The 10,070-nt window shown below is 37.3% G+C and overlaps 1 protein-coding gene across 8 annotated transcripts in view; it reads left to right on the top strand.

Moving 5' to 3' along the window:
- Positions 1–4,621, top strand: part of LOC110848071 (neuronal acetylcholine receptor subunit alpha-7) — a 49,724-nt gene extending 45,103 nt beyond the window's left edge. For 6 of the 8 annotated variants that reach the window (XM_035846329.1, XM_035846257.1, XM_035846286.1 and 3 more), the window contains one exon: positions 328–4,621. Coding sequence is in view for 1 of the 8 variants with exons in the window: in XM_035846416.1 (XP_035702309.1) it covers positions 765–767 (3 nt within the window). In the remaining 7 variants the exon portion in view is untranslated. The remainder of the gene's footprint in view (positions 1–327) is intronic. The other 2 variants (XM_035846358.1, XM_035846416.1) reach the window with 1 other exon arrangement.
- The last annotated feature ends 5,449 nt before the right edge of the window (positions 4,622–10,070 follow it).

Genomic DNA, 10,070 nt, shown 5'->3' on the forward strand with positions numbered 1-10,070 from the left:
ATAAAATAAAATAAACTAATTCGCAAAGAATCAGTAAATAAATAATAAAGAAATAAATAATATAATTAAGTTTACTTCTCTCACCCAGCCTTCACATTAACGAATGGTGTTTCTACTGCAACTGATTTGCCTGCGATATACTAAGGTTTGCTATTAAGAAAGAAAGCAGGCTATCAATCAAACGTCTGTTGATTGAGTAGCAATTACCTTTCGAAAGAAAAAAAAGTATCGCGAAATGTGAAGCTATTTATGCAAATAAGTAGTTTGGCATCCTTACATTTTATCTCTACATATTGCATGTGTTTTTATTATATTCTTTATATACAGATTCAACGTTCAATATTTTCCTGACTTCAACTTTCACTCCAACTCACATCTTCCCTTTCCCTCAACTTTCTTCGTCGCATCCGATTTTGCATACTCTTCTTCCTGTACGTTACAAAAATACTCCAGAAAGAACGTCTATGTATAGATACGAACAAGAACATCACCACAGCTTCTCACCTGCACCGCTATTGTTCATCAACTCATCTCCAAGCGACTACAACAATAAAAACAGTAGTTGAAATTATTAATGTGCATACACGCATTCAGATTTACTAACAGCCAACCAACATAGTCACCTTTTTAGGGGTTACTCAATACTACCTATTATACAATAAATCCCAATAAATATGTACCCAATAAACCACACGGAATATAAAAGACGTTAAGACGGACTCGGAGGGTAAATTTCATTTTTGATACTTTATGTCTCTATGCAGTGAGGTGCAGTAAGGTGTCTTGGTGATAAGCGATTTTTTCCAAGAGTGCGGACGGAACTCACAACAACTGGATTTTATGGAACGACCAATATCTTTACTCGTGTGGATAATTCCATTTCCAACCAGTTTGAAAATTCTTCAATGTTTCATTCAAGATGACGATGATCAACACGTTTTCTAATTTCAATCAGATTCAAGACGTCATTATTCTGTCAGTTGCAAAATGAATGATTCAGCAATTAATTTTTTTTACCTCGTATCGTGCATTAGTGAAAGTTGGAAATAATTCAAAGAAGTGGAAACGCTCTCACCTCAAGATACACCTCAGCGTAGAGATGCAGTCAATATTCAGTATCATCCACAAGCCACAATTGACGATGGTCCAGCAACGTGGTTTCTCAAGTCAACATTCTTCAAAAATTTCTTTGCAATCATGGATCACCCACCTCATGTGTTTGTACAAAGAAAAACGTCGTCGTTGAATACTTAATTAACTGTTGACGATGATTTTATAACGAAGCAGCAAATACGCCAAAAATAAATAGTAGTAATATACATAGTAACGGTGATGACATGAAATAATAATAAAAAATAATACTAAAATAATCATAAAATATAACAAATTACAAGTGACACGAGTAAGACGACTGAATGTGATTGCAAGGTTTTTTAAAAATAATATGTGTGCTAAAATCATGTTAAACTTTCAAGTCCTAAATACTACGTCTGTGTACTGTGTCAAGTCAATTAGTTAATTTATACATATACATTTATAAAACTAATAGATTTGTTAGATTGCATTTAATTTAGTTACTGACATACTGAAGAAGACAGACAGACGTTGCTCAACAAAACGACAGGGACTGTTGGGATATAATCCTCGAGAAAGTACACAAGTTCTCAAGGAATAATTGGCCCCAGAGAGGAAACGGGTTTTAAGGTCATCAGCCAATAATGAAGAAGTTTAAAGGTTCCCATACAAGTTTATACCAAGTTTACTGCGATTAATAAATGTACATATAATTCAAGCCAGACATCGTCGACTGAATAATTTGATACGTTTCATTCTGCCCCTATGAGTGGTATATTGTTATCGCGTATGTATGTAACTACTGCCCTGCTCTGTACCGTTTTATAACGCAAATCTGTTACATACATACCTGAATTATTTTATAAACGTAATTAAGTATCAAGTTAATAACGACAATTAGAATTTACAAATTCATAGGAGAACCGATAATACAACTTATTTGTACACTCTTCGTCTCATCTTGCTCAATCGTCTGATTATAGTTTTTCTTCACCAGCCAACTCCTGCGCGATGGACTGAACATTTGTTATTTATTGTTACATATTTACTTATCATCTCATTAAGACCAACGTTTCCTGGTAATTTCATAACCTAACACTTGGATAAGTAATTTTTCGCATGTTCTTCCAGTCACGTAAGGTTAAGGGGAACTATAGTTGGAGTTCAGTTTTGATTACTCCGTAAGCCGCATATGCATATTATATACCTGTCTGTAAATAGTTAGTGTCTGTGTCCAACTTTGCATTGTCCAACCCCAAACCCTAAAAAGATTGCAAATCGTTATCCAATTACTGCCACGTCACAGGAACATGTGTAGAAGGATTATTGTAACAATGGAACTTTACATCAGTTGTGTTCATGTGCCAAAATATTTTCCAACCAATTAGTCCAAAGTAGGGTGTCCAATTATTGAACATGAGACATGCGACATATTTACGTACGACATCCGTACAATACCTTAATTTGCACTTTACTTATGTATAATTTTGACCGATATGGGCTATGACTGGCAGAGCGAGGAGGGAGTCACGCTTCATATTAACCACCTCATATTCGCATATCAAAGGAAAATGGCAAGGCACCAGCAAGTGAGAGATGGTGGACGAGACAGCTCAGGCAGACACAGTATCCGAATCGCATAATGCGACCGCAGGATGTACAACTGGAGGAAAGCATTATGGAGAAAGCACCTTAATTTCTCAATTACTGTTTGTTTCTCACATATATTGCTCACATGCTTACGTTGGCTGACACAACTACTGTCACTTTATATGAAGTTAGACTGAAGCGCTGTTTGTAAAATATGTAGCGACATGTAAGCCCATAATCTGAGACATAAACATCTGCTTTCACAGGACATGACGATAAAAAGTAGCATAGAAAACTGTAGAAATACAGTTACATATATGCAGTCAATCATATTTTATGTATGAGTTATTCATATTAGTTTGTCAAGTGTAAGAACATTTTACCCTCTCCCGTCAAATTCTTCCATGTGGCACGCTTCATCCTTGAGTATATGTAGCTCTCTCAAATTTATTATTTTGTTTAGATATGAAAAATTCACCAATTCATCAAACGCATATTTATGCTTACGAGGGTTTTTATTATAATTTTTTTATCGTACCAAAGAAGTCGTCCGCAAGGTTGGCTGGTGAAAGTAAGATACATACAACCTACTCCCATTTATATAGTGATACGGAATAAGTTAATAAGTTTAGGGTGCTATAGTGACCACTTAGTCCTTACTCTCTGAACTCTGTGACGAATTCAAGAAGATATATATATACTATATATTTCTTACATCTGTGTCAGAAATTCTGTCGCATATAATTTACTAAATCTATGTATTGTCAGGCGTCAAAAGTGCTTGGCAGATCTTGGAAACCCAGTTGAATATTTTCACCCAAAAGTATTTAATAATGTTTCGATGGTTCTGTAATCAATTAGTGTAGCGTAAACAAAACGAATATTCGACAAAAAAAACCTTTGCCTCGATGTGCTAAACTTTTTACACTATTTCAATTGTTGTATTATTCCTTTAGTAAGAAACCTTTTAGCTGTTTTCAGCCGGTCTGAATTCCAGTCTTTTGTAATGACTATCTTCTTCCTTATTCATCAATTTAAATATTTTAAGTGCGATGTAAATTTATAAAAACTAATTACTGTATAGAGCAACCTCACTTTCAGTCAATAGAAACCAACATTTAATGTTCAAAAGTTCTACTTTGAGCTAATAATCACGAGACATTGTGAAGCTTTACGAATGTATGTACGACAAGATCAGCTAAATAAGAAGTATGTATCCAATAGATTAAGATCAGCACGCTGGAGTCAGTCTCAAAGAATCGACAAAATTTTTGATGAGTATGACGGTGTTTGTACGTACGTAAATTAGGTTTGTTTGTTGAGTTGACTCACTTTTCCCTTTTCCATTTCTTGTCCCTTCTTGGTGTGAAAAGTAGCGGCTTCTGCAATGAAATGAAATTTGCATGAGGCTTGAATGTGCTTAGCCAGAGTTAGTGAATGCAACTTATTGCAAATAATATTAATAATAATATCAAACTCTACTGTCAATAATAGTCATCTTAGCGGGTAAATTATCTATACTTCTGAAATTATTGCACAACTTAATCGAAATAAGAATTTTTTATTCTAACGTACTCTTAAACTTTAATTATTTCATACCAGTACTGGCGTAGACGATGATAACGAAACCTAGAATTAATACGCGGATCAAGTAGAAAAAAAAACTTTGTATTTCCAAGCAACTATTGTGTTTTAATAATAATGTAGTTGAGCTCTTTGAGTATATGTAAATACGTATGTTGTTGTCCTTGTTGTATAAAATCATAATGAAATATATTGAGCCGCTCACCTTCATGCACGGTGATATAGCGTAATAATAACTTTCGTGCAACCATACATTAATTTATTATATTGAAAATAATAATATTAAAATAAGATAAACCTATATGAAACCAATACTTGATCAATTTCAATTTTAATCCTGTTTAATAAATCAATGACATTTTATATTACCGTTCATTTCTTGTACACTTGCCTTGTTTTTGGTACAAATATTTTGTTTTTGTGCATACCAGGAAGGAAACTGAAACCTTGAGAAACATGTAATTATCCACCAAACCAGAATGCCAACTATTGGCGACAAGTTTTAAAAATCAGCACTGGTTGACAGGTGCTGGAAATGCCACTTTCTCCGCTTCTTCATAATATTATGAAAACTTTGTAAGTCTAGCCAACAACCATAGCTGCATGCCTGCTATAGGAATACCTTAGCAGAATGAGGCACTTTATTATGATAGGCAACATATACCATGTAGCACTCCAGCCACCCTAGTCAATAGTTTGAGCGCAGCCTGGTTTCTATATTTTATATTGGAAAAGTACCTGCTATGTATTCATTCAAAGGATGAGGAGACCTTTTCCTGTGCTCTACCTCGGAGCCGAGAAATGGAACGACATGGAGCTTTTTCTCCTTCCTCTAATCATAAGAGGTTGGCCTTTGCTGTGAGTTGCTCTCATTCCCATGAAACTGCTTGTGGTGCTCACGAGAGAGAGAGAGATCCAAGAACGAGAGAATTCTGTTCTCGGGATGGTTGGTTGTTGGGAAGCTGTTTTTCGGAGAAGAACTTTTTGCACGGATCGATTCAACTCCATGCAGCGTTGCTTTCTCCACCGGACTGCGAGTCGGCAACAATGGAGAAAGCCGGCTCGCTTTGATGTTCCTATACAATTCTCCGCAGCAGAGCATAGAGAGATAGATCTTCGGCCGGATCTTATCTGTCCTGGTGGAAGATTGCAGACAGAAATTCAGCAAGGCTGAACCCTCTTCTGCCACTACGACCATTACCACCACCACATACGGAACATTCCTTTCTTTCGCCGTTTTCTTACTACTTTCCTCTTCGATTTTTCTATCATTTTGCTGTGTTGTGCTTGACTTGCACTTATTTGTCTGTGCTCCTCAAATCCTATATACTTCTAGGCCGAATGGGTACGTGTACCACTTGGAGATAACCAATCCTTATGCTACATATTCTTCCATTTGAGATATGTTTCCACCAGAAAATTAGCAAGTGAGACAAGCGCAGCTTCAGAAGTTCATCTGGTTTTACGGAATTCTGGAGAAAAGTCATGCCGCGTTTTGATGAATTATTATGTGCATAATTTAAAAATCAGCACTCGAATTATCAACGTATTTACATGATTACTTATATCATATGATGAACCAAGTACTTTTTGTATTTGCTACAACTTTGCCGTGAAAGTTGTAAAAATACGACCATATCATTAGCAGAAAAGAGGAAACTTCACGGTTCGAATTCCTGCTCTCCATCCATAATTAAGCAAGGCGGCGGAACCGTTTATCTGTGAAGACTTTCTCTCCCAACCATGTACAATTGCCAAGCTAGCACATGACTCGGGTATTGCATCGCTATGCTATGTAGATAAGGCCTGGCTGACACTCTTCCTCTTTTCCTAGCAAAGCTCAAAACAAAAGTGGTGAGCATCCGCCTTTTGGGAGTGTTGGAGTGAATAATAGCGACGGATAGCTCATAAGTATGACTCAGATGTGAGAGACGAGAGAGATACACAGCGACTATTGCAACGATATTATAATTGTGATCATTATGCATTATTTAAAGAGAGAGGAGCTTCCCAATTTGCACAATTGGGATGCTGATTCAACTCACCATTTGGCGTTGTTTACTTGTGTTCATGCCAGAAATATTCCATGTGGACGGCAATACCTCGTAGTTAGAAATATGCTCATGCAAACAATGTTTCTCACCAACACGGCTGGTTGTTGATGACACCCAACTGACTCGTGAAAATATTATCACGGCAATTTTTAATTTATAAGGTGCCAGAGCTATCGGTAAATGCAGATAAGGTATGTTTCTCAATGTGCAGGCATGTGTATAAGTATGCAACTTGCCTCTCTTTCGAACATGATGGTACACACGATTGTACACACAATGTTCCATGTTACATACTTATGTGTATGCAAGTCATCCCTCCAGTGTTTCCAACCAAATATTCCAAAGTTTCTTTTGATGTACTTCAAAACGCTCTTTGTTCTAGTCTGCTATTATCATTTCAAAACTTTAAACCTTTTGTTTGTAAGAGAAGAAGTCACATCCTCATTTCGAGCAAGTTCTTTCCTCTTCCTCCGTATTTCATTCTACTCATAGATTCTATTTACCACTTCTACCACTGATAGTTATGCAAGCACACATATGTACTTATTACTACTTATGTATGCATACATACATACATACACGTACTTTCGACATTAGAGAAGCGATTCAATTATTTTTTTGTGCAATTGTGTTTCTATAATTGTACTTACTGCCTCATATAATTTCAATTAGAATTGCAATTTTGCACACTACAGAGAATGTGCGTAGATTGTACGAACGTTATCTTGTAACTTTTAAGACGACGACTCTAAGTGGAGTATAACTGGTCCTTCATGGGGTGTGGCCCTCCAACAAACATTAGGTCACCCTACCTATCCAAAATTGATGCAAAAATTATACTGCTTACCAAAAGAACGCATGTAAATATGTATGCATACACTCTCTAAGCGCTGTAGTAGTAGAAAAAAATTCCATGAATATTTGATAATAACGTTCTTCATTTGAGTATTTTAAATTCCTTGGAGACATGTAATTAGATTTTCAATCTGTCTGAATAAGTGTAAATTTCTATCTGAATCTGACTGAAGAGAAGTGAAATAAAACCAAACCAGGTTGTATATGACATTCTGCAAGTGTGGCCTCATTTTACTCCTTATTTTAGTCAATTTAACTACCTCGCTAAGCACATTTACAGCAAAATGGGAAGCTACATACGCGTGCACAGGTAAGATTTGGTGGAATGGCGGGCATCTTTTTGGAAAAGCATTCACATTTATTTTACAGGGGACAAATTCTCTCTTGAATTCCGCGTGCGGTCCTCGTTCCCGTCAAGGAGACAGTGAAACCCGGCAGTCTGCCTTAATTTACGTTATTCCACCGAGTAAACACAGTTAAATCCATCCCATTATTTTCCTTGTCTGGCTTCTTGTAGCTGAAATTGAAGAAAGTCAGCTTCACTTGTACTTAAAAGTATTCAATTATGCAGCGCCTCTAGCATAACCATGTTGCATGCATGTGGAGGATATTGCGAAATAAGCAGAATCCCTCGCCATGGAAATGTGACTTTAAATGGTCTATCTACTTACTACTGATATGTAATATTAATACCATTTTAGGTTGCACGAGCACAAATTATTTTGTGGAATACCGTTTAAAAAAATGACTACATTTATGTGAAAGTGTGTCATGGCCTTCGAGTATTTTTCAAGCATTATCAAATCAATCAGAGCACAAGTTTGGTTCAACTATTCATCCCCGATCGTTATGAAAAAGATCTTAATAACTAGCCATGGAGGTTTGAGACATGAGCATGTAGCATACCAGATTCGTTTAGGATACAAATATTCTCAATTTTTGAGAAGTTACTACAATGGATAAAATGAAACAAAATCAGTTGTGTTATCCTATTAATAGTTGAAGGATATCAGAGTAACTTGGGAGCAGGTGAACAAAAAGTGAAAGTTTTACGTGAACAAGTTGTTGTTGGTTTTTGGTTCTACAGAATTGTTTGCCTTTTTGCAATGGGATGACGGCGGGTGTTGAGTTGAACACACAATGAGACCATCATGAACTTTCTATAGAGAGAGAAAGGGGAAAACTCCATAACAACTTTTGGTTTATTGGATTAATCACAGACAGATGGTTCACAGACAGCAGTTAAGTAGTTTCCTTTGCCCATCATAAAATAACGCTACCTGTTCAATGTTCCATCAACTCTGGTGTGCACGGATAATCAAAACTAATTTCTTTAGCTCACCAAAGTTAGAAACGTTGTAGCAATATTCGCAAAGTATTCAAACAACATTTAAAATATGAAAATACATAATTGCAATCATGATAAGATGTTTGTAGTGTAAACAGTAATGCCGTCTTTCTCTCATTCCATTACTTGTGCTTGTAATGTACATAAAATATTCAACATTTTTGCAGCATGATCGGTTCATATGTGCGAAGCAATTGAGTTTGATCTATTTAATTCTTGGGAAGTGTCAGGGTCAGCGGTTAACCCTGCTTGAAAATGATTAAAATACTTGGAACGACAGGTGTATGTTTGAAGAACTGAAGGTTGCGTAGGCATAGTAAAAACATATTCTTCTGTTCTGTTGTTTGTGGAAAGGAAAAGAGCCACTCTTGCACTGCAAAAGTTATCTGCATGTAGAAATTGCTAACCCAATTGAATTCTGTGCTATCCTGATAAAATAGAATTACGAATGAGACAACAAAAGTGTTTTGTTATTGACAGCTTCACTCGTTCACTTTCTGCGTAAGGTTTTCCAGGTAGAACTGCTGCCTTTGCTTGTACGACTACATACTACAGATTGTTTTGGAATAGGTTATCTCCTCGTTCACAAGCCACTTGGCAATTCTCCTTGAATTCTTTGTTCTACCGCCGTTGTCCTATGTCTCGTTGGAAATTGCAAGAAATAGAAAGCAATGGGAATGCCCAATCTGCAATGCAATACATCAGTCCATAAGACCATTATTGGAGACGGAAATTGTCCGCGGGTATTATTTTTCCTCCAAGAAGGAAAACAGGTAATTGTGTTTCTTTTAAGCCTATTGTATCGTGTCCATTTGAGACTTTTGGCATACCGTTGTAAGGAGCAATGCAATACACCCTGGCTGCCAATTAGGAGAATGTTGATTAAAAGTGAGTACGTTAGCCGGGTTACATGTACACCGCGGACAATAATTCCCACTTCAGCCAGCGTTTTGTAGTCAAGTTAGGCGCTCATTCAATACGATCTTTGATTAAAGGTGGCAGGACTTTTTGGGAGTGGGACTCAAGTTCACTATTGAGATGGGGTGGTTGCACGAGGGTGATCTTCTCTGGTCTGTGGGAGAAAGTGGTTTTGGGCTGCAGTGATAATAATGACAAGTGGGTATCAGCGGAACAGCGTATGTATTTATGAGCAGTGTTGGAATTTAGTGGTGAACCCCTGGTGCTTATGGCTCCTTTGCCTACATGGGAGAATCAGGAGGAGAAGAAGTGGAGGTAGGCACAGGCGGGGCAGCAGAGCACTGGCACAGTGAATGACTTGAGAGAAAGCTGTGGTTACGTGGCATGCCACGCAGGAGAAGGAGTCAAGTTGGTGTGGATGGTGAAAGCAGCAGTGGGGAAGACAATTGCAAATTTGGCGGTATATGTAGGACCTCGCTCTCTCCGTATGGATGTGTGTGTCCGATATTTGCTGGAAATAGGACCGTCGTCGTCGGGTCGATAAAGTTCCTCCACTTGGTACGTGCGGGAGTATTGGTGCGCGGAGCATGTGGAAAAGGAATGGGGCTGAGCCCGCACTGCTCTCCCCCACTTCCCAGCCTCCTTTT

The sequence above is a fragment of the Folsomia candida genome, unplaced genomic scaffold (assembly GCF_002217175.1).
Source record: "Folsomia candida strain VU population unplaced genomic scaffold, ASM221717v1 Fcan01_Sc001, whole genome shotgun sequence".
NCBI classification, from domain to species: domain Eukaryota; kingdom Metazoa; phylum Arthropoda; class Collembola; order Entomobryomorpha; family Isotomidae; genus Folsomia; species Folsomia candida.